Source organism: Augochlora pura, chromosome 9 (assembly GCF_028453695.1).
Source record: "Augochlora pura isolate Apur16 chromosome 9, APUR_v2.2.1, whole genome shotgun sequence".
Classification (NCBI taxonomy): domain Eukaryota; kingdom Metazoa; phylum Arthropoda; class Insecta; order Hymenoptera; family Halictidae; genus Augochlora; species Augochlora pura.
The window spans coordinates 2980532-3006777 of NC_135780.1; the positions used below are offsets into that span (position 1 = coordinate 2980532).

The 26246-nt window shown below is 41.8% G+C and overlaps 1 protein-coding gene across 3 annotated transcripts in view; it reads left to right on the forward strand.

The window, feature by feature from the left end:
• The window catches only part of LOC144475428 (pseudouridylate synthase RPUSD2), a 276671-nt gene that overhangs the window by 171806 nt on the left and 78619 nt on the right, over positions 1-26246 (forward strand). For all 3 annotated transcript variants that reach the window (XM_078191358.1, XM_078191356.1, XM_078191357.1), the window contains 2 exons: positions 6173-6277; positions 20646-20733. In XM_078191358.1, coding sequence (XP_078047484.1) covers positions 6173-6277; positions 20646-20733 — 193 coding nt within the window. The remainder of the gene's footprint in view (positions 1-6172; positions 6278-20645; positions 20734-26246) is intronic.

The following is a 26246-nucleotide window of genomic DNA, read 5'->3' on the forward strand; positions in this document are numbered from 1 at the left end:
CCGCGCACCGACATTTTCATGAACTTTTGAATCCGGGCGACGATCTATCTCTCGCGGCCGCCCAGGAGAAATGTCAAGAATTAATTAAGCGCTCAAGAAAGTGTGGAGGATTGCACGCGGGTTACGTTGGCCACCAACGTGTGCGACGCTCCGAAGGCACACGGAGCGTGCGGTGAAAGTTTTATACGGGGGAATAATCCTTACATAATTAACGGTGGGGTTACGCAAGCCTCGCACGAATCGATCCCTCGGGTCCATCTGCTCGTGATGTAACCCGTGGAATACGAACCTGCTAATTACTTACGAGACACTCGCTTATCGAAATCCAGGCGAACGTTCGCTGGCAACGATAAACGCATCGATGTCTTTCGGTCTGCTGCACGTGCTATGTTCTCAATTTTTTTATCGGTATAATAATTTAATTATCGGTATAGAAACTCTAGAATAGTAAAGAATAATCTACCGTATTAAATTTTATTCGAACAACGACGCGAATAAATTCTTCGAATCGAATTTTACGCGGACATCGGATGGATTGTTGGAATAAATGATTTCGATGATACATCGAATGCTACTTTAATCGGAGAATATTTTATGCAAGTTCTACGTACGAAATTTTATTCGAACAGTATTTAACCCTTCGCGGTCGTATGTCTACTCTCAGCCACCAAAGCAATTTATTTATCTTTTATATTATTGTATTAAATATGTCTAAACATTAAAACGGAGTTAACAAATTTTGTTTTTCCTTCTTTTATTAGTCTTATCTTATTACTGTCCACTAAAAGAAAATGAGTTACGACCAGCGTGACTTATGTATAAATTTAATACGACCGCAAAGGGTTAAAATATATTCTTCAAATAACATTTCGAATATATTCTTCGAATAATATTTCATCCAGTGTTTCGAATACAAATAAATAAGTTCTGCGATCCGCGCAGCGATTCATTAAAGCGGCTGTCAATCAATTTCTGTTCTCCCGTTATTACAACTGATTTACGGTCGCGGCGACCGCGATAACTTGCCATCGGCCATAATCGCTCGCGATTATGGTATCGCGGGGGCCGGCCGAGATGCGATTAAGCGATTCGAGCGATCCTTAACAATCGCTGGGAGGAACGTGGAAGCGGGCCCGCGTGCGCGCGCCTAAAGGAAAAAGGAAAAAGTAGAAAGGTGAAACGGCTGACCGAGTAATAAAACCAACGTGATTAACCTGCTTGCCGCGCTATAATTCCACGGAGTCCGGCCACGTTCCGCGTAACACGCCGTTCTTTTTCAAGAAAATCGCCGGCGCCAATCAAAGACCGCCGGGCTAGGGAGACCCGTTCGCTGTACACGCTCCTCCGAGATTTATCTTTGTTAACGAGCGCATTAAAGCGAACGCGCCCCGGCAAATTGAAAAATTATAATTCGACCGGATGTTTGCGCATTCGTACAGAATGGCCCGCCGAGTTGAATGTCGTCTCTCCCACCGTTGTTTCCTGTCGAGGAAATAATCTTCCGTTCGAGCCTGGATTTTTCTGACAAGGGAACACTCGTTCCCATTTTCCTACATTCCTCCATTCCTAAATTCTCACATTCCAAATTCCTACATTCCAAATTCCTACATTCCAAATTCCTACATTCCTAAATTCCTAATTCCTACATTCCATATTCCTCCATTTAATTTTCCTAAATTCCACATTCCTACATAAAGAAATTGAAGTTTGAAGTTTGAAGTTTATATATTTTATAATACTCTATATATATCTTCTCTATAAATATATTCTCTATATACAATTTTTGAAATTAATAAGAAATTCATGAAATTCTTATTTGATGATCGAACGCGGCTCAGAGGCGATACGTGGCCGTGGCTCCTGTCACCGAGACGGGCTTGAGTCGTCCCTGAGTCGTCCGTGCTCACGTGCGCAGCAGCACGAAAACTCGTCGGTGCGCTGCCAACTTTAATTGTTAATAACTCATTAACAAAGCCGCGGATTGCATTTCGGCAAAGGAAAAAGTTACTTGAAATAGCCTCAGCTACCCCCCATTTCCCGGAGTTAAAATAATTTTGAAACACCCTGTATATCTCTCCTCTATATATATCTTATATTCTCATTTTATTCTCTAAATTATAAATTTATAGGTTCTCTCCCAAAGGATCGTCGCTGAACGATCTAAATTGTGTTCACTTAATTCCGATTACTTATCAAAGATTTAATAAAAGCCGTAAGTTTTATCGACGCTAAAATAGAGAGAATTATTTGATTAAGCTATTTCTCGGAGCGAATGTTGGATAATATAGATGGACCGAGTTTACTATTAAAAATTGTTAAAAATTATCAGCTGTATTATCGACATTCTGTAAATACACAAGAAATAATTCAGAGATTGTTGAAACATTTTACACGCACTGGAGAACGGTTCCTTGATTGTCTACGACCGTTCGCGCGTTTACGAGCTCTACTTGAAATCTCCCAGCGATTCGTTTCCGAGTAAATTTCGCGCGACTGAAATTTTTCCTGCAACCGTAAGTCCGGCCTTGATTCGACGACGGGGCCGCGCGGTTTTTCTCGGTTTAATAACCGAGTCAATTTCCAGCCGGGTTTATCTCGACGTCGTCGGCGGGGGCCGTTCGGCGCTGCGCAGGCAGCTGGCCGGTTGAATCTTCGATCCATTAATCTTTTCCCGGGCCGTTCTTGTCCAAAGGAAGCCTTAACGCGCCATTAAAACTTCGACACCTAATTACCGGGCATTCGCGGGCCGTGGAACTTTTGAAAAGCCGGTCGGTCCGCGCGCCGTAAATTCGCGCTCGATCGGCCGAGGGGGGGGGGCCCCCTCTTCGACCAGCGTCGGTCCGCCATCACACTTTTGCGCCGGCAACTTCCGCGTGACCCATTCCACGCTTCGCTCAATATAATTAGACCGACGGCCATAACGTAATTAGCTATATAGAACGAATTCGGGAGATTGGAATTTTCCGCGTCGGACGGCTAGAGCAAACTTTGCCGCATTCTCCGCGCCCTTCGTCTCGTTCTCTGCCCATCGTTTCCCCTTTTTTCCAGAATTCTTCGACGTGTTCTTCGCGACCGGTCTTTTCGCCACAGTTTCCTTCGCTCGTCGACATTTTTTCCGTGAGCCTCTGTGCCCTGGAATCTTCTCCTCCCCTCCCCTCCCCGGGCCCTGTTCTTCGCCCTTCGAGCCAGCTGTTTCAGAAATGTTTTGCAAGCTGCGAAGAGGTTTTCAGGAATGTTGTTAACGGGGTGGAATTTTTCTTGGAGCGCTGTTGGAGTGTCGGGATTTTTCGGACAGGTTCGCGATGCCGCAGTGTCTTCTCTGTACAGACTCTGTGATTTTTCTTTTTTCGTTTAATGATTTAGCGTTGCATTAACTGCATTGGTTATTAGCGACGACTGTAGTTGTTCGTTATAATTGGTTGTAAAGTGTATTTTGGGAAGGCAATGATTTGGAAAATCCCTTGTTGTTAACTCTTTGCACTCGAGTGGCGCCTCTGAAGCGCCAACGAAAATTGTTATATAACATGTATAACATTGTATAATCAACAAAATAATGTTGACATTATTAAAGACCGTTCTGATAAAAGCGTAACAGTTTTACGAGTTTCACAAGACTCAATCTAATATAGCAAATTATACTAAGTACTGTACTATACAGCTGGTCAAAATAGCAATTTTTGATCTAAGCTTAAAATGGTTCCGAGTGCAAAGGGTTAAGGTTGTTCTGTAAGGCGTCTTTTAGTTAATATTGTTTTCGGACTTTACGCAATATAGGAGGATATGTTTTATTGTGATTAAGGAGTTACAGGTAGTGCATATTGCTTCGGTCTGTGATATTGTTTTACTTTATTATTGCATAGTACATTTAGTTGCTGTTATTTTAATAGGAATTGCACATTTAGATCTCTTCGGTGAAAAATATGTTAAATTACGAGAAGGTTAAACGAGAATAATCTTGAACATTATCATACAATTTACAAAAATTCTCAAATAGAAGAATCGCTGCACACAATAGAGAAAGATACAGAAATAACAAATAAAAAGTATGTAAAAACAATCTTAAATCGCAGCAACGTCTTCGTAGTTTCTTATTTCATGCAACCATTTAGCGTAACAGTGAACAAATTGAAAATACGTAGAAGTGAACTTAAACCGCATCGACGTCTTCATAGTTTCTTATTTCATGCATTCGTTCGGCGCACTCGTAAACACATAAAAACGATGTAAAAATAGACTGAAATCGCAGTGACGTCTTTATAGCTTCCTGTACCATGCATACATTTTCCTCGTAAATGCATAAAATCTACTCGCGATTAAACAAAAAAAAGAAGAGTGGGAAAAATAAACGAGAAAATGGTAGCGAACATGGCCGAGAGTTTGCGGGAACGGGACGGCGTTGTTGTAGCTGGTGGCGTTGAATGGAGTCCTGTGTGGCAGGATCGGACAAGGGCGCGAAGCGAGGATCGAGGGATCTAATTATATTAAAGCGGGTCGCGGAACATCGATTAACCAGCCTTTCGCCGATTCGCGCCATTACGCCGGGCCCCGAATTACCGTCCAGTAAATCGGCGTGTGCCTGCTTGCGCTGCTCTCGTGCTGTCGCGTCCTCTCCCCCCCCCCCCCTCTCTCTTTCTCTCTATCTATCTATCTTGCACTCTCTCTCTCTCTCTCTCTCTTTCTCTCTCTCTCTCTCTCTCTCTCTCCTTCTCTCTATCTATCTATCTTTCACTCTCTCTCTTTCTCTCTCTCTCTCTTTCTCTCTCTCTCTCTTTCTCTCTCTTTCTCTCTCTCTCTCTCTATCTATCTATCTATCTCTCTTTCTCTCCTTCTCTCTATCTCTCTATCTATCTTTCACTCTCTATTCCCTCTCTACCTCTCTCCATAGATCTATCTCGCTCCCTCTATTTATCCGTGCCGCTAACGAGAAATTAGCATGTGCGGGGCTGCGCGTAAAGCAGGGACAAGAGTTAAAGCGATTATCGCGAATCGATGCGCACGGAATCCCTTCGGGCCGCGGCCGCGTTTAACGACGGTGCGTGATGTCTTGACAAGTCGGTCGCCGCTCGCCTAAACCACCCGACCGGGTTCCTTGTCCGATCAATTCTCGCCGGTCTGACTCCACTTCCGGTCGAAACTCCACCGAATTTCGGGGGAAAGGACACCGGCGAGACCTGTTACCGCGACAAATGTTTCGTAACTCTACCATCTATCCTGAATGTTCTATACTAAGCTGTATAATCACGTTTTTGCATTTTTTTAAGGAAAACTGTGTTCACAGTGCAGCAAAATTTTGTTTCTTAGAGGTTTTACGTCGCATCAGCTGCAACGCTATTAGCGACCTTCTATTTAAATAGACCTTATATTTTGTTTATTAAGCCTGTATCTCTCAGAAATTTTAACAGGTCCTTGATTTCGTTGCTCTTTATGTTATCAAAATTTAAACTATTAGCATCTTAGAAAATACCGATGCTTCGTTCAAGTTAAATTGCTACCGTTGTTTATGATTCTTGTTATTACTTTCAAACATTATATTAGTAGAAAATATATTTTAAATGTTACTTAATTTTTCGTAATAGAAATTAAATGATTTTTATCATATTTAATAATTTTATTTTATCTAATATTATTTACTTTAAATTCGCTTCAATGAAATCTACATAATTGAATCATACGTTGACAAAGTACCTTCGAGAAGCCGATTTTTATTCGAACAATTCCACAAGATTACATGGTCGAAGAATGTTAACGTTGTTCCACTTTGAAAGGAAATAAATTAGTTACCATCTCCTCCCCCCCCCCCTCCCCGCCTTAGGGACCGCCGCTGTCTTCCAGTGAACTTCTAAACACATTATAGACTCGTTTCGATGGGAAACTTTGATTAGTTCTTCCCCCGCTCCGCGAAATAGTTAAACTTTCCCTTTCGACGGAACGCCCGAAGAAATAAATTGGCCGGCTGGTTAAGAATATATTAGCCGATCGATTGATTGGTAGATTGATTCAGTCGGTCCGACAAATTTTCATTGGCTGCTAAGTTGGAGAAGTGAACCGAGACGGGACAAAAACGGTGCTCGTCGCTCTGTCTTTCGGTGTCCAGTTTTGTAACGATTACCGCTATTTCGACGCGCGGCCGTGCAGTTTTAGCGAGTGATTAACAATGCACGTTCTATTTCAGGTCGATCTGAAACCGCTGCGCGAGGCGACCATCGCCGTCCCGACGCCGAAGATCTCGGAGAAGCGGAAAGCGGAGGAGGCAGACGCCAGCAAGGACTTGAAGAAGGTGAGTTCGTACGAAAACGTTGCTCCCTTTATTTGTTTTCTAGCATAATTGATCTTGGTTTTATCGTGTAAGGACGTGTAAAATTGACTTATTCGATCCTCTAAACATTGACCAAAGTAAACATGTGTACTTTAGCAAAATATATAAAATTCGCTTAATTTAGTTTTATAAGATTCCGCAATTAAATAATTGCAATTTTGTCGGTGATTATAAAATGAAAAAGGAAGAAAGAAATAAGAAGTAATACCGTTATTTATCAGAAGTATTTACGTGTTTTATTAACGTTTTTCTGACAGTTAAATGTAACACCCGAAAATTTCCATAAAATATATTAAAACTTGGACGACCGCCCCCGAGATTCCTCCTGTTTCATTGCTAGAACGTAAAAGACCGGCCACGAGGTATCTCGTTTTTATCTCTTTTCTCTGAAAAGAAAGAAAACGAGGTATATTTGTAACTTTTGTGCCGCACCTTTGCATAAAGGAACTTGCTTTCGACGATATCCTGCTCCGCGGAATTGCTAAACTTATTTCCAAAAATTGTCTCAGTTATAAAGTTCCTAAATATATGCATTTTTATATTATTCTTTTTTATTTGATTTATTTCTAATCTCTGGTCTCAGAGTAAAGCCTACGAAAAATAATATGCGGCCATTTAAGTACTAACAACAAAAATACAGAAATACAAAAATACTTATTTCGTTGTTACTACTTATCACGTATTATTACTAATATCACATATTTCAACTGCAAATCTAAAATCATTTTTCTCCTATCAGTATTTCCATTTTACATAAAAGCTTTAATCCTAAGCTTTGGCGATATCTATAAAACAATTTTGGATCGCGTTGCAACAATTTTAATGACGCCACTCGAGCGCAAAGGGTTACTATGGAAAACAAGTTCGCTAACGGGGCACAATAATCGACTGCTACCCTATTCAATCGCGCATTAAATGTTTCCGTACCCCGATGCGGGGCTAACAGGTAATTAGGTGAACAAATAAGCATCGTGGTGGGGGACAGGTAGAAATCAATCGAGGATCGAGGTTAGTTAGTATTCGGTTGACGGTGACCTGGAGCACGTCGGGAAAAGTTTCCGCCGGTTTCTTGTGGTTTGTTCACTCCTGCGCTGGGAAAAGTCTCTGCTACGTGTGTGCGCGCTTCTGTCCGTGTGCGAGAGCGGGTGCGTGTGTGTGTCGGTGAATAGCGTCAGGCGCGGAAGTTCCTGAAAGTAGCATAACACACAGGTAAAATATTCGTTCGATAACAGTGCCGTTTCTTCGGGGAGAAATTCGCTAAGGGTATTTTCACTTCCATCTCGGCAATCCAATTTGTCTCTCCTCTCCTGTTCAATAATTCCTCGATCTACAGTAGCGATCAAAAATGTAAGACGACGAATTTAATTTCAATTATACACGTGTAATGTAAGTGTACTATCTTTCCAATCAGTTTCTTATTTTCGGATAACGAAGACAAATGCTTGACCATCTAATTCTCGAAGTCAATAATATTGACTTTGTTTCGAGTGTCTACAAGTAGCGGACATTAATTTAAGACGAATCGCTTATGAGATATTTACAGTTTCATTCCACGGTTTTACCGATCCCGGTGAATACTGTGTATCTCGTCGCTTTAAGTTTATCCGTGTAGGACAAAAGCATGGGTAAATCTCGCAATTTAAACACAAACGAAAGATAACAAATTGTAACGCTACGAAAGCAAAAAAATAATATTTAAAAAAAAATAATTATTAATAATTAATAAAAAAAAAAATATTTTTGGAAATAGCAACTCGAGTTCAAAACCGAACATAAATGTGTTTGTAACTGTGTAAATAAATGAGCAAACGATTACAATTAAAGATAGAACATGATAGCTTATGTTATTTATAAAATATTAATAATTCCTTTCTTTTTTCCTTCACGTCTGAAATTTTTGTCCGCTACTGTATTTCCTTTCGCGAATATTTCGCCGAACGTTGTCGCGTTTATTTTCGGCAATTGAAATTAGTTTGTCGCGGTTACTCGAATCGATTCGATGATGTAGCTAATGAAATACGAATCCCGAGCTCTATCGGATTCGAAAAATCGACGCAACCCGGAACACTAACGAAGTTCTCGTTCGATTTCGTTCCGTTTTCGATTCGCTCTCGCGTGTATCAATTTCATAGTTATTTCTCCCGTGCTCTCCGAATAAAGCGTAAATTACAGTGAAGATGTTAGTCCGTTAATTGCCAAAAATTCCTTTTCTTAAATTTCTGAAAAATTTCTGACGGGGATTTGTGTAACAATATAATCGTATTAAAATTATGTTTAGTTTCTAAAATATTTTATACTTTTTAGAAAGTTTCGAGTTTATGGCAGATTGCACGAATGAAAACTAATAAGAAAACATTTCATCCATCGTATGAATTATCTTATATATTCTAAATTACATAGTTATGTATGCTATTTAATAATTATGCGACAATTTTCGTGAGTTCAATTTGCAGGCGATTTTCATATTAGTTTATTCTTTGAAAAGAAACGAAACACTAAATATACACCGTCTGCTATAAATAATATTGACTGATATACATCAAATAACATTAAATTGTCAAATGCACCTGATATATTTTTCGCGCTGTACACGTAACATTTAAAAATCCCCAAGCGAGGATCTCGACAGTTAATGGGTTAAGAATATTCTTTAGCACGGTCGCGAGGCGGAACAATAGAAATCGATGTCCGCATTTATTTTGAATTTTTCGAAACGAATTGTCCGGAATTCTTGCTCGGGAATGTCGAACTGAACAGACACAGTTTATGCGTCTTTAATAATACTCGACTGATATATATATACTAGTACCGAGTCGGCTATGGTGAAGATACAATATTTTTTTGGGAATATCGCATAAGTCTCGCGAGACGTGGTCGAGTGCACGAGGCAGAAAAAAAAAAGAAAAGAGGAAGAAGAATCGTGATTCTCGATGAGGCTCTCGAAAATCTATTTTGAAAGCACGGAGGCAGCCGATGCCAGCTCCTTAGCCGTCGAAATCGGTGGTGTGCAGCACCGAAACGGAGCGCGTATTTCATCCACTTGTCCCGTATCTCGGCCGGTTCTCGTCGATATTCGACGTCGGGGAGCGTGCCGGCGCCGTCACGGTGCCACGATCTCATTAATCCGGACCGGCCAGTCGTCATTAACGGGATAAACGGCGGGCTAGCACCTTCGGCAGAAACCGACGGACCCCGTTTCACTCCGCGTCACCGTTAACGACGATTTCTTTTTTTTCACGTTTTCGTGCGTTGCTCCGTTCGACGTTCTCCTCTTGTTTCCAATTCTCTCGTATAATCGTCCTCATTTGATTCTGAGATTCATTTCGGAAAAGAACTGTTCTAAATAACTATATCCATATAAATAATTACTAACAATTGCTTGTAACAATTATTAATTAAAGAAACTTTGAACATTGAACCGCACTTTAGGTGATCTCGATTTAACACTATATTTGTCGGAAATCGAAAAAGTTTATTAAATTATTTATACTAGGAAGTCATGAATAAAAGAGTTTGCTTTCTATTTATGTAGTCTATATGATAAAAAGATAATAACAGAAACAACACTTTTCAAACAATAATTTCTGTCCAATTCTCCAAGTGCTGCATTCAAAGAATTATCGTTTTCCGACGCTAGCGAATATTTTTTAAGGTTTAGAACAAACATCGTCGGGACTCGACGAAGGTGTACAGTCGCAAAAGGCTATGTACGGAATCTTGTTGAATTTTTCTTTCGTAATAGTCTTTCTCGTAGTCCAGATAGACTGCGTTTCTCGGACGTACTGTGTAACTTCGAAGTTCGACTCGTAGAAGATGATGCTTCACGGGCTAAGAAAAATTCGCTAAAATACAGGGAGCGCTATTCAATTTACGACGAACGTGGCGGATGGGTAAGGAGAGAGGTTTTAGGGGATGAAAGGACGCTAGACATCGAAAACCCTCGTCCGCCTGTGAGAAACTCTCTGTGCACGGTTTATTGCCGCCTGTTGCTGGGCTTCGCCGGCCGCCGCCGCGAGAAAAATACTTTTGCCGTGGAGGAGGTCTAAGATCGGATAATCTCGAGGACAAAAACTAGCTTCCAGAGAAAACGGGAGCACCGATGCAATGGAAACGCGCCGATACGATTGTTTCGCTGGCTCGAAATCTGAACTCGAAATTGGATTAGAACTACCGCGAATGGGACGCTTACGTTTCGAATCGGATAAGACAAAATTAAACGATGCATCGAATTTTGGTTTCAACCAGTCGAAATATCAGTTCTTTTATTATAAGAGTGCGTAGTGTCAATAAATTTCAGCTTGATTTATTTGTTTTATTTTTAATTTGTTTTGAGAGGTGCATTTTTTTCCATTCGTCGATTGCTGATCTCCATTTTTATCTCGTTTCTTGTGGATTCATCAGCAAAGTTTGTTTTTTATTTTCCTGCTTTTCAACGAAATTATATTCAAAAATATTTCTGATACGTCCGCAATTTTCTTAATGGTTTATTGCACCGGATGATTTACTCGCGTCCCACCCATAGATATTCTCTCTGTTCAATTCATTAATTTGGGAACAACGTTGAAATTTTAACTTGCTTAATTACTACGGTAAAATACGACTGTGCCATGCCACGTGTCAACACTTTTTTTAAAAAAATAACTGATCGTAGGCAATGAGTAAAAAAGTTTTTGAAATACTGCTAAAGTTTACATTGCGGATTTTACACACTCATGGCAACAATTCGTAGATCAAACAGAAATTATAGAGAACAGAAAATAATATTGCATCATTTTCAGCTCGATAAGACAATTAACCCTTTGACTACTGTTGGCGCCTATTGGCGTCCGACACATGTTGGTTTCCTGGTACTGTGGGCGCCGATAGGCGTCCAAATCAAATTTCGCCTGTTTCGTATTAAATTTGTTTATTATTAAATTTGATGATTAAATATTGTAACAAAAATCTTCAAATTAATGTTCACATCAAGTAACGTTGGCTTAATGTAATAGAATTCGGTACATTAAATATTTTAATATACTTCCTCCGAAACGCATGTCTAACGAACGGACGGTGCGTGCCAAAGTCTGCCGTAGCCAAAGGGTTAAAAGAGAAACTTCTCCATAGCATCTGGCCTTTGCGATTAACGGAGACAATTAATTACCCAATAGTCAACGTATCGGATCTGCTTTCGCAGCGATTGAATTTTACGACGTTAGTTAGCGAACGGGATTTTGATCGGTCGTATTTGTTTCGTATTCCCGCGTGTGTTCTCGGGCAGATTAATGGCGGATTAACAGAGCGCCGGGAACAATCCGGGATTAAGACCTTAAGCGCCGCCTTGAGCAATTAATTTCGAGTGGTACCCGTGAAGTTGCAGCGATTGGGGGGGGGGGGGGGGGGGCGGGGAGCTGGCCCCGGCCCTTCGGGGGGGCGGGGGGGAGGGAGAAAAAAAAGCAAACAACGGACGATAAATTGTCCATTCAGTTTGCTTCCCCTCCGGTACAATTACTCGGATGCTAGCGAAAGCGCCGCGATCAAAAGAAACAGCGAGTTCTTTTGTTCCTGAATCGGCCGCCATTGCCCTCTGCGTTCGTAACGACGCCCTTCCGGTTCCTTAATTGCGAACAGAGGCCGTATTTACACCCCCTCCGCCGCGCGCGCGCGCGCGCGCGCGCGCGGAACCCGACGGCGTTGTTCCGCGAGAAAACTAGCTTTGCAAACAATATCAAAGATTTGTTATTTCGTTTCTGCCGGTTAACGACAAAATGGCCGACGCGCGTTCTCGTTGAGATTGAATTTCGCGTAAACCTGTTTTTCGTTTTTTATCAGCGATCAATTATCGCAGCTGTACAAATATTTATCAGAACGTTGCGATTGGACCCGTTTAATATAAACAATATCTGCGAATTTTTGGAATTTATTCAGAGCTCTCTTTCTCCCTCTCTCTCTCTCTCTCTCTTTTATTCTTTCGAGCGTCGCTGGTGTTTTAACACGGAAACCTTTTGAAAGCGTGATCGCCGTCTATTTATAACGATTTCCGAATAAACCCCCCTGTCGGAGCGAGAATATTCGATAAATAAATTCGTCCGGGAAGCTTGCGGCCGGGAAAGGAATTTATTGCGGATAGGATCGCGAGACGAGTGCCTGTCCGTCAGTCGCTATTAACTGCCCCCCCCTCCCCCCTCCTCCTCTCTATCGTTAATGTAAATTTAATTACCGTTTAAACGTCATTAGCGCGATCGCGAAGCTAACGTTCTGCTAAATTGGATGACCGACGTTGATTTACGGTCGCGCGAATACGTTAAATCAAATTTGCCGCGGGTCAAGTAGTCGTCATCCTCGCTAGCCGGATGCCCGCGACACAGGCGCCAATGAATTTCGTCCCTGGATCGACAATTGTTCCATTAAAATCGTATGGATCGTTCTTATTCAAGTGGATCCAGTTACGATGCAAGATCAAAATTTATTTTCCACGGTCTTGCTGCGACTTATAAAAATGTTTTTAATTATATATTCTTTATTCTTACTTTGTAATTAAATTTTCTACACGGAAGACTAGAGATTAACATCTGATTTAAAGTACTGTTTTTTGTTTTTGTAAGTTTGTTTGAAATAGACGGTATTTACGCACCGAAATTAATTTTCCTTATTCGCCTCACGTAATTAATTTTCTTGCGTCGGAAATTTAAGATTAAAATTTACTTTGGAATACTGAAAATAGTGAAAATTCTGGAAATATTAAGGATACTAAAAACAATTTACTTAAAACACTTCAAATACTTAAAATATCTAAAGTACTCAATATACCTAAAATACTTAATATACTTAATATACCTAAAATGCTTAAAATACATAAAATACTTAATACACCTAATATACCTAAAATACTTAATACACCTAATATACCTAAAACACTTAAAATACCTAAAATACTTGAAAAACTTAAACTACTTAATATACCTAAAATACTTAATATACCTAAAATACTTAATACACCTAATATACCTAAAACACTTAAAATACCTAAAATACTTGAAAAACTGAAACTACTTAATATACCTAAAATACTTGAGTAAACTACTTAAAGCACTTGAAACGGTAGAAGCAAGGGTTCGCACCCTCGCCGGGTCTGAATAGGGGCGTGTTCGCCATTCCGGCCCTGCCAACTGACTTGTGTTACGGTCCGCGCGAAATTTCGCGGCACGCTCGCTCCGTTTCTGGACTTTCGGCTGTATCGACCGGCCCTGGACGCCCCTTTCGCCCTTCGACAGCCCCCTCGCCCTTCGGCAAACCCCTCGGCACACGGTTTCCCGCTTCGAGGAGTCAATGTCTCCCTTCTGCCATCGGCTGCGGCACCCTCCTCCCCGTTTAGGCTCTCCGCTCGGGTTGATGAGATTTTTCTTCTGTTCGTCGACGAACGGATACGTCGGCTCGCTTTTTTCTCGGCGCTAAGGCTTCTCGGGAATGACGGAGGGATGCTCGGCTTCCGGTGTTCTCGAGGGTCGGCGGGACGATCATCCCTTTGGATTCCTGGTTTTCGATTGCCGGGGTCCGTGCCGCGTTCAATTTGGACGATTTTTCGATGCTCGATAGGGGATTCGCGTGGTACTGCGGGGCTGGTTCCGAAAATGGGGTCGATAAAGCTGAATAAATTTGATCTGGCCGTGGCGATTTCACCTGGAAGTTGATGGGAATATAACCCACCCCTCCCCCGGAGGTGGTATACCGGAGTCGAATGTTGTATTGGTATTTTATCTTGTAGGAAGAATTTGGTTTGTTCTTGCTTTTCTTATTTTATTCGCTCGATAGGAATAAAATAGCAGAGGAGCATTCCTCTGCAATTCTTGTGCAATTTTGTGCACTATATTTTTGTTTATATTACATTCTGATTTACCAGTTATTTCTGTGAAAACCATTATACAGTTTTGACAATTAATTTTCACAGAAATCTATTACATCTTTTTACTTTGATTCAATATGTCATATGTAACTTAACTTTTTTACTGACTTAATTTTGATGATGCTTAAGACGGTGTTTAAATTTTAAAGATTAACCCCTTGAACTATACAGCGTATAGTAAAACATAGAGATTTCATATTTTCTATTTTAAAAATAATAAATAATATCTCAATTAGTAAAATTTCACTTTCAGTTCAGGGTTGGACAAACACCCGCAGCTCAGTTATTTTCGAAATGAATTCAGGAAGTAAAAGTCAAGCTCTCGGGTAAATGAATTAATCGACGCAGAATGAATCGAACGATGTGCCGCGCGCGGTCCGAGCGTATTCTTCGCGGCGCGAGAATTATTTTTAATGCGCCCCTCTTCCTTTTGTGAGAAGGGATTCGCGCGTTTCAAAGGTTTCTTCGGCGACACCCGGGAGAGCCTTTGCTCCGGCGTCCTGGCATTTAGGCCCGTGTCCTCGAGGGTCCATTCTTCGAAACTTCCTTTCAACCGTGAAAGGACAAAGTTCCCGGGCGTAACAAGCTCGGATACCAGCCCGGTGTTAATATAATAGCCGCTGGTGCCGATATTTCTCGCGTGGTCTGATCTATACCCGCCTATTCCACTGAAACTGTCCCCGGCATTTTCTTTAATTGTGCGACAGCGACAAAGCGTCGTCGAGGAAACGTCTTTTCTCAGGATTTCCACTGAAATCGTTTCACTTGGGGAATTGTATTGTTCGTTTCGTGATTTAATTGTTTATACTCTGCTTTCGCGAGCAATTTTATTTCCGACAGAAGCCACGCGATCTCAGCTTAGATCGTATTAATTATTACCATGATAAGCAACTGCGATTATTCCTGAGGAGGAAATGAATAATTTGATTTTTTAAGCGAAATTTTATACAAGACTGTTCCAAGTACCTCGACTATTTTTTAATTTATTATTAGTACCAGGCTTGCGATTATCCTGCCATATTAATTGTGTGTATATTTCAATCGTCATCTAATAAATCAATTTGTAACAATGGATAGAGTAATAATGATATAATAATAATATAATTGATGAGTAATACAATATATGGATAATATAATACATGGGTAATATAATCCATGGGTAATATAATCCACTTTTAAATATACGAACAATTGCCGAATAAATCTACGAATGGTTACAAACATAATTAATACACTATAATTGTAAAAATAGTCGGAGGTTTGAAGAACATCGCCGCAATTATTTTTCGCCTCCGGTCCGTTCAACGTGCTTCAATTCCGCCGTGTCCGGCATTAACGAAATCGGACGCGGCCGATCGGAATGTTTCTCGCGGCAGCAACTTCGTCGAAATTTTCGAAGGCTCCGGGCGTGTCGTTAGCCGCGCAACACGATTTTCCGTCAAGCTAACGAGGGATATTAATTATTTCTGATTCGGTCTCTAATCGAGATATGCCCATTTCGGTGGAAATACCTTCGGCCCGGCGTCGTTTCCGTTGCTCCGTGGAGCGAGATCGATCGATTTGACAGGAATTGTTTGCACGTCGCGAATTCGTGTTACGCGTCCGGTTTAATCGGATTTCCATGGCTCGGTGTTTCGGCTGATTATTGTCTTAATTAAAACGCGCGACGCGAACGAGGCACCGTTACCGGAATATTAGGATCCGTTAATGTAATGTGCAGCGCGGTTCTACCGAGAGAACAGAGTAAGAGAGAGAGAGAGAGAGAGTCGGACAAAGATGGAAATGTAGAGAGAGGGAGAATCGGCGAAAACCGAGCATCCGGCTGTCGTTTCCCACCTTTAATTACCGCGATGATTAACAGGTATTAATACGACTCCCATGATTTCGTCCTTCCTCCTAATGGCTTGCTCGATGATCGACGAATGCCGATGAAACCGATCACCGGTTTCTCGGAACAGTTGCGCTCCATTGGTAAGCCAATCGATTCGTTAATACGGAACCGATTTGATCGCACGTCCCAATTTTCCTCAACGAAGCTCCGCGATTTCTTTCGTTGCACATAATCGTGTCCATAATTATGAAAGTGGCCCAAGTCATATATCTCTTGTTTCGAGATATTTAATGAATTGCATTTGCACAAATTAAAATATATATTTTTACATTATGCGATCTTTTTATTTAGAATTTTATTAGTCTTGATTAATGGAAATTTATTATAAATATAAAATTTCGTGTGAATTTCATACGAAAATGTTGGTTTTAAAGTTTGAATTGACTTTGACCATTTTCAAAATTAACTGAACGTCCTATAAATTACTTAAAGCAATAAAGAACTATGAGTTTCATTTGAAACAATTACTTCAATGAAATAATTCACGCACATTTATTAATGATTCTAAAAACAGTAATGCATTTTTATCATTTCGAGTTTTTAAGATTTTTTAACATTTTTCTTTTATTTTGACTTAGACCACTTTCACAATTACGGGCACATACATCATCCGCTTCAATTTCTCGCCGCATCGTATTTAAGAAATAAATTATAATTAAACAGTTTTCGGGCCGAATGAATTAGTCAAAGCGCCTGGAGTCGCAGGACGCGGTTTTCAGCGGAGTATGCAAATCTGTGATGAAAAAAAAACGGTAAAAATTTGCTTGCCGCGGTTCGAAGAAACGACGGGAGGCGGCTGAAATTAGAGTCGCAGGAACGTTAATTAATTGTGTTTGTCACACGAACTGCCGCAAATTAAGAGGATTGTGCCCCCACCGGAGGAAATCCCAAATTAATTCGTCGGCCGTTTAATGGCTTCTTTGGGAGCAACTGCGCTCGCTAGTGCTTTATTAGAAGCTCGTCTAATTGCAATAATTCCACGCGGCAGCTCCGGGAGCTCTGACAGTTAACAATGCAAAATGCGAGACTCTGATGCGCAGCGTCGAAATTTTCCGCGAAAACAGCGATATTTTACAGGTGAAAAATAGCTTTGCATCACGAGGACTAAATTGGTTATGTAATATGTAATCGAGTTCCCTTGTGAATTGGTCGCTTAAAAAATTAAACGTGATTCTCACATAATAAATTGCTATTGAATTTTAATATCTATCAAAATAATTGTACAGGATGGAAGGACTTTCACTTTACACTAAAACTATCACGGTCAAAATAACTTTTGTTTCTAATTTTGTTTGGTTTCTAATTTTACAATATTACACAAGCTTTAAGAGACCTTGTTTGAATAAATTAAATTATTGCATCAAGCTTTATAATGAAAGCTTGACAGAGTCTAAACAAATTTGATCTTCTTACTCTTACGAGTCAGTGCACACCGATGCATACAATATCACTATTCGGTAGATTTAGTGTTAAAACAGTAAACTGTGACTACCTGTCAAAAGCGCTAAAAATTCGTCACCTTTGAATGCGTATAATCTTCGAACGAGTTCCACGCTATAGAACTTTACATCTTCGATGTTTCCTGGGAAATATCTATGGTAATATACCACGTAAAGTCGGCAATTTTTGGCCCCCTAAATTAAACTTTAACCCATCGCTGCGTTGTAAATTCATTGAGCAACATTCGAAAACCGTTTCGGGGGTTGCGAGTAAAAATGGTCGGCAGTTTCGGCGGCCGAGCCGACCAATAACGTTTAAGTCTGCATCTATTCGGCAAATTGTAGTTTAGTATAGTCTGCCAGGGCCGCGTACGCCGCGCGCGCGAATCGCAAAAGCCGTGCCCGCCTATCGCGTTCCGAGGGACAATGAAAGAATTATTGGCACGGGATCGAAAAGAGAATTAGTGTCAGAGCCGTGGGCAAATTTATTTCGGACGGCGCGTCGGAGCGACGCAGCAGCTGCTATAATTGAAGGCTGGCCGATCCGAGCGCTGGAACAACCGAGCTTTTCGTTCGGCATACGGGAAACAAAGGGAGACCTGTTCCGTTCGCAACGGGGCGTCTGTGTTCCTTCGGGCCGGAAATGGCTCCCGCGCGTCCGACCTCCGTCGGACACTTTCCTGCTGTCTCTTTTCTCTCTCGTCGAAACTTCGCTCTTCCACGCTTCGATTGTCCATTAATCTCCCTTTCACTTTTCGCGTCCCCTCGACGTTCCCGGACATTTTTCCGACTCCTCGGTTTGTACACTAATTTACTCTATATTTATAAATTGCGAGTCTCGATCGCAGCTAAATACCGCGCGCGGTTTAATTAAATGCCGGATTCGGAGTGGACTGCGAATTTTTGGGAATCGATTGCGGGCTGATTAAATGAGTACGCGATAATTAAACCGCCGCTCCTCTGCGCTATGGCACCTGTTAACACTTTGCCGTTAAATAGATACAGGAATTATTTAGACGGATTTCAAAATTATGTTTTATGGTTGTCTAGTAGGTGAAATATAGTTTTATTAGAATCTGTGAGATGCGAGAATGTTAAAGAGGTTATTAATGTCGTAGACCTTTAGTTTGGTGCAATGAAATAGTTTTATTAAATTGTTGAGGCTATCGGTGTAGCAATTTTAACCTATACATTAAATTTTATCAAACCTATATAATTTAATATTTATTAAATTTTATCAAACCTATATAATTTAATATTTATTAAATTTTATCAAACCTATATAATTTAATATTTATTAAACCCTTGCGAACGGGGGGGGGGGGGATTTTCTTGGATCGTATACTAGCTATACGAAGACGTAGTTGTTTGTGGTGAGCAATAAAATATAAAACGATACAACATTAGAAATATTGTTATACTACATTTTATACAGGTTTGATAAATATCAAATTATACATAAATTTTATGTATATTATTATGTATATTATACATAAAATTTATGTATAATTTGATATTTATCAAACCTGTATAAAATGTAGTATAACAATATTTCTAATGTTGTATCGTTTTATATTTTATTGCTCACCACAAACGTCCTCGTATAGCTAGTATACGATCCAAGAAAATCCTCCCCGTTCGCAAGGGTTGAACTCTGCAGTACAGTCGGAATAAAGAATAAATAAGAAACAAATATCTCAGCGAAATAAAAAGAAGCTTTGAACGCATTCGTCGAAAAGGTTCGCGGAACGACGACAAACTAGGCTCGCTTCGATTTCCCTAATCTCACCGGACAGTATCTATTCAGACTAACAGCATGCAAATGAAAACAGTTGTCGTTCCGTTCCCCGATCGCCGCCGCGGCAGTAAACTTCGGTTCTTCCGAGCCCGGGAAGAAAGAAGCTCCTTTGTTTTTTCAGCGAAAGCAATCGAAGTTGTCAGCTGCTATTGCGGCTCGCAAAAACCAGGGAACAGTTGCCGGTTCGCGGAAACTTTTCCCTTTAGCGCGAGACGCGTTTCTCGATACCGATCTTCTCTCTTTTTGTCCTTGCCGGTATATCGACCACCGGGAGCACGCCGCAATGGAACACGGGTAGAGAGAGAGAGAGCCCGATGGCTGATCAGATCGGTCACTATCTACTGTCGGACGAGCAACCGTGGATGATAAATGCCGGTCCAAATTATAACCTCGCCTTATCGCGCGACGCGGTGTTCGCCGCAGCGCCGCGTGTCCCCATATTTTTATTGCGTCTCGTATCTGCGATTCCTTTTTTAACGCGAGAAAACCTATATTCCCCTCGATTTTCTTATTTTCCGCGCCGATCATATTTTACGTTCTACCGGCGACTGTAAATCATGGCTCGAGCAATATTGTAATGAGTGGTTGATATAACAAAGCAGTTACTTTGTATTCGTTTTGCTGGTCGTGGAATTGGTTAGACAGTACGGTTATACAATTTTGTTATACAAGTTTGTTATACAATTGGGTTTATATAATTTAGTTATACGATTTTGTTGTACAATTGGTTATACAATTTAATTGTGGCATTAATTACCATAATTATCTGAATAGAGTTATCAGATAAGTATATTTGGTAAAAATGATTATGTAACAGTTGTACGGTTATTTAACAGGTTCAACCCGGCGCATTTTTTCGTAGTCCGTATGGTCGGGCGGCTCGAGATTATAAAACTTATCTTAAAACTACTTGTAAAACTTTATTTAAAAGAATTTATAGCCCCTGTTCGCCGATATTTTTCTCATATTTTACAACAGCTATTTATTACGTTAAAAAAAATATAAATATAATTAAGTATTAATATAACAAGCCCTATCGAAACTGGAGACATTTCTAACAGATCCAAATGATCGAGATCGATATTGACCAGGATCGACAATCTCATAGAACCGGTCTGTAAATCTGCGCGAGTCTCTTGGAGAATAATGGCCCCGAACTTGAATCGAAGGAAAGCCGACGGCAAAAAAAAAAATGCAGAAAGCTTGTTCGACCCAGCCCACCGCCGTTGTTCCCTCTGCCATATGTCAGCCGACCGGTCATCCGACCATTCGGCCGGCAGACCATGCGGTTCACTTATCTATCGCGCCTTTTGTTCCAGGCGAAATTGGAAACGAAAGCCCTGAAAGCGAAAAGGCCAGGATTCACGGACGAACGGTACAACGAGACCAGCTATTACGTGGAGAACGGTGAGTAGACGAGACGACGCCCTCTTCCCCACCGCCGAGTCATGTGCTGCGGCACACGCGCCCGTCCCGAGCCCGGCGATCGTTTTATGTTTAATCCGGGGAACACACTCGATATTATCCGATAAATTGTCCCGCGGAAAATGTCAGCGTGTGTCGGTCGGCCCCTCGGAGAGTCGTTCCGGGGAGACCGTGCACTTTCCCCCCACCCCACCCCACCCTCGCCGCGTTTTGACGTGCACGCGCAATTAACGGTTAACGGCCGGATTTACGATCGTTGATCGATCATCGAGCGCCAGGGCAGGCTTCATTCGCGGCCAATTAGCCCGTTTTCGGCCGGGGAATTGAGAAATCTGCCCCGGAGTGCCGGGACTGTTACCTAATTCGATGGTAAACACGTTTCGCGCTCCCAGGCACAACGCGCGGGGGATTCTCTACGCCAATGGAATACTTCGACGAAGATTTTGGTTACGATAAGGTTTGCTTCGTTTCTTCCGCGGTTTTGTCAATGGCGAGAATTGTGCAGCGCTTGGAATGTTTCATCGTGGTGGAACTTTTCTCCGCCCTTTGGCTCCTAGCAACGCCCATTGGCATTAAAAATTAATTTCGTTAAAGTTTGATGAAGAATATTCGTCACTTTTGCTTTTGTGACGATTCTCTGACAATTCGATGACACTGGAAAATATACAGGAATTTCCGTGGTGGTTCTATGCTCCGCCCCTTGGCTCTTAGCAACGCCCATCGGTATTAAGAATCAATTTGGTTACAGTACGACAAAGAACATTCGTCGTTTTTAAGTTTGCGGCGATTATCTGACAATTGTCCAATACTGAAAAATATGTAAGAATTTTCTTGGTGGTTCTATACTCCAACGTCAATGGGCTAACAACGCCCATTGCTATTATATTTAAAATCAATGTGCTTAAAGTTTCAAAGAGAACATTTATGGTTTTTAAATGACTACGAGACTTTTCTGTCAGTTTTCTGACATTGGAAAATTCATTGCAGATTCTTGGGAATTCTTATATGCTCCACCCCTTGACCTTTAGCACCACCCATCCTATGTTGAGTGATTTTAGTAATTTATTCAGTGATTTTGTTCTGCATATAATAATAATTCTCTTTCCGAATTCATGGCTTACATTAACATTGAAAATATCTCAAGCATTCGACATCCGTTCTCAATGGCCAGTCACCGGTAAGCTCCGCCCACAAGCGCCGTGATTCGAAGTTTAGCACGGTATATACAGTAAAGCGGGGCGCCAGGCCAGTTTGAATCGGCGGACCGGGATTGCGAACGAGATCACCTTGATCGCGGTTCATTCTCTCGACTTCCAGCCAGCTGGAAAGTGTTTAGCAACGGTATAGGGGGAGGGGGGGGGGTGGAAACGAGGGTGCCGCGCGACACCATTGATCGCTTCATCCCCGTTCCCGTCGACCTTACGCCGGTAACTGCAGGTTTGCCGGCACTGTTCCCAGGTAATCGCGGATAATCCCGTGAATGGGCGCGATCCGAGCGGTAATCCGACGAGGATTCTCGCCCCACCGACGACGGGGCTTGTCGGCGTAGTTAACGCGCGTGCTGACGGGATCGAACCGAAGACGTAAAACGACGTCAAGCCGGCGGAAAGAGCTCGTCGAATTCCGCGCGAACCCCTCTCGCTTTCGTTCGACCGTCCGCCGATCGTCTTCCCGTTTCGCTTTCGTCATCTTTGAATTTTATATATGTAGGGATTTTTGACGACAAGGATCAACCACGGTTACTTTCACAGAATATTTAATAACAGAAAAAGGAAAAAACAAAATACAGTCTCTGCTCGCAATTTTCTCACTCTCGCACGGCTCGTCTTCGCTCTCTCAACGCTCTCACGCAACAGGGGAAACTTTCCTTCCACCCTCACGACACTCTTGCTTTCTTCAAACTCACTCATACACGACCACATTCAGTTACCGATTCGTACGCGCGCGCATTCTCATTTCGAAGAACAGTCGCGCGGTCCAAACACTCTTCATTCACACCTCGCTCGATCCGACTATCGCATAACCCAAACGCTCTTATCTCTTATCACGTATATATTTTATATTATAAAAAAAATTATTATTATAGCTTTTGGATAGTTACTAGATTGCGGATCTTTATTCATGTATAACACATCCAGATTTCTAAATTGCAAGAGATGAATTAGCAACTGATAGCAGAGAAATCTTTCAGTTAACGAAGATAGTTATTATTCGATTCTGATTTATTTAAAATGACGCAAGAAAATAGAAATCTGCCCGGTGTAGTTTTTCACAATTGCTCGAAATATTTTATATAGATCACAGTTATCTTTTACGACAAAAATTCCCGATTCCCTGTGTCTGCTGCAGATTCGTGTCCGGCGCAGACTGTTAATATTTTCCGAGAAGATCCCCGTCCCAGTCACGAATAAAGCATGGCGGAAATCTATGGGAAATAAACGCGGCAAATCCGTAGTCTCGCAATTGAACGCGTTAAATCCGCAGTCCGGCAATTGAACGCGTTAAATCCGCAGTCCGGCAGTCTAAAGAATTAAATCCGCAGTCTAACGATTGAACGCGTTAGATACCAGAGCGTGGGATTGATTAAATGGAATGAATGTGTTCGGAGAATATTTTTTGGAAATTCGCTCCGTATCGTCGCGCGCGATCACGGGGTTAATTTCGCCGGGGTTCTCGGGATGGCGGGAAAGACGGGTCTCGTAATGGAACGCGTATTCTCGCGGCGAGAGGATGAGACGGTGGAGAGAGTAAGATGAGGCGGTGGAGAGAAGCACGCGGAGGAGCCAGCGGGGGCGTGTGTCTTTCGAGTGGCATTAATAGGTCTTTGTTTCGCCGGGCCGGGCCGGGCCAGGCCGAGCGAAGGAGGAGGAGGAGGAGGAGGAGGAGATGGTGGAGGATGGCCCGGCGTCACGTCGCGCGGCCGTGCGAGTCTATTATTCGAATGTGGAGCAGATATCGGTTGTCGATACGCCGACTGCCGCGGCACGGCGCGGCGGCGGCAGGGTCTAAATATTCGATCGATTTCCACTCTCCCCCGTTTCTCCGGCGATCTCTCACCTCCGTCCAGGGGAAGCTCGTTCTCTTCGGAGACTCGGTCCTTACGTGCTACACCCCCGGCTCTCGCAGCTTTTCCTTTCGACTCGAACCGCGCCGGTTCCTGTTATCGCGACTCGAACTCGACTATAATGAACTTCCAACTACTGATCGATAGTATATCGAGCCGGCGCCGGCTCGCTGGAAACTTGATTCCGGCAACGGCGAATCGGAGGAGGATCCGGGAACGATCCGCAAACCCCGCGTTCTTGTCCCGGCTCCAGCTCGGCTAATCGTTTGTTTTCGGTACGGTGGTCGGCGACGGTTCGCTGAAGTGGTTCTGGAATCGTGCCGGAATGGGGAGAACATTGTAGCTTTTTCTGGTATTCCCTGACAATTTACATTCACAGAGTGATTCGCTAAAGATGTTACCAAGCAATGTCTTGGTTATCGTTAACGATTTCAAGGACGTCGATGCTCTTCTAAACGGTATTACGCGTTTCTGTCGTTACGTGGATCGGTTATTTTGAAAGCGGCGCAAGTCCGTTTCAAAAAATGAGAAATCACATAATTTGTCATTAATTATGTGTAAACTTTTGTTTATAATTAGTTAATATTTCATATCTCAGAAAATGTCGATGCTTTGTTCAATTTAACCTCTTAGGCACGACGCGCCACTGTAGTGGCTTTCGTGAATGTTTCGTGCTTCACTCAATTGTTTTATTAATTATTAAAGTAAACGATTCAAGTGAAAGTGTGTATATACAATACACTAAGAAAAGAATGTATGTAATTAATACTATATATATACATATATGGAAAGAATATATATTAAGAAGAAATGGTAATTATTTACAAATAAATTTTTTCATAACTAATTTGCGCAAAATCTAGCCGTACCTAAAAGGTTAAAATTGATCACTTAAAGAAATTCCTTAGCGATTGATCGTGAAATTAGTGTGAGTCCCATTTCCATATAGGTAGCGGATTATGGTTATAGTTATGAACAAAAATTTGTTGTACACCACAGGACTACTATGACTTCTGAATTACAATTTCCAAATTGACTAACACATTCAATCTTAAATTTTCTCGGAGCTACAGAAATAGACTTGCACCATTTCGAAAATAAACGCTCCTTATCTTGAAAGCTAAGATCTAAACGAATCCGGTGACCTAGAATAGCACGATCTTCATGTGACATCCACCATGATATATTTCAACTTTCTAGTATCTGTTTAATTGATTGAATGATCTGTTGAATCTCGACATTTTTGTTTAATTTTAGTGGTTAATCGTCGACAGTAAACGCATTAATTGTACCATGTGTCCGTCAGAAGACGATACGGCTTGCTTATATTCCCATTTCTGATGGAGTACCCTGTCTCTCCTATGATCGCAGGCAGTATTAGTCTATTGGCCGAAGATGGTATCGAATATCAACTCGACGATCCGCCATTAATATTCGACAGTCTTCTGCCAATAGCCGATTACTATCTGCGATCATGGTACGGTCAGTGAAATGCAGCAAAAGTGATAGCTTTTAGTTGATAGTTGAGCTTTTTTCTTGCGAACGCACGGTACATAATTAATTTCGCGATAATCGTAGAAACGGAAGGATATCCTACGGACCCTGAAGAGATCGCGAAAGTAGAAAAGCCAAGGGTAGGCCCAGTATCGGTCGATTGTTATTGATGGCATCGGATCCGATCTAAGCATCGTTGGAAACAGAATGGAAACGCGACAGCTGGATATTACAGAATCCAGCCGGCTTAAATTAATATCCCGATGGAGACGGCCCGCCCCGAGTCGATTTATCGAGTGTCGATACGTCCTGTAATTAAAGTACAACCTCGCGGCACCGCGCTTTTTCGAATGTCGGACCGTCGCGCTGCGCGATCCGCTTCGATTGCCCTCCATTTTGCTCGGCGATCGGTCGACAAAAATTAGCGGCGCTCTCGATCGAAACTATCTGCGCCGCTCTGTCAAACGCGACACCGTCGCCTACAGGGTGTTTCAGCCGGTCCTGCTCGCCTGCGCAGCAGCACGAAAAATCGTCCGCGCGCAGCCAACTTTATTCGTTAATAACTCGTTAACAAAGCCGCGGATTGCATTTCGGCAAAGGAAAAAGTTACTTGAAATGACCTCAGGAACCCCTCTATTTCCCGGAGTATGTATAATTTTAAAACACCCTGTATAATCGTAACACTGTCCTCTGTTCTTCATGGACGCTAGAACTAATGGTCCTAAATACGAATGATGCATATTGCATCATGATTTATTATAATGTATACCTTGATAAAAAAAAGTTTAATTAAACATTTTTTATAATATCAAGAACTGTGAAAGGCGGAAGCAGAAAGTGTTAATTAATTCGCTAAGAGCGCTCGGTTGTTTCAACCCCTAAAGAAGGAACCTTCTCGAATTTTTCATGAAGTAATTACTCGGCAAAGAATTTTTCT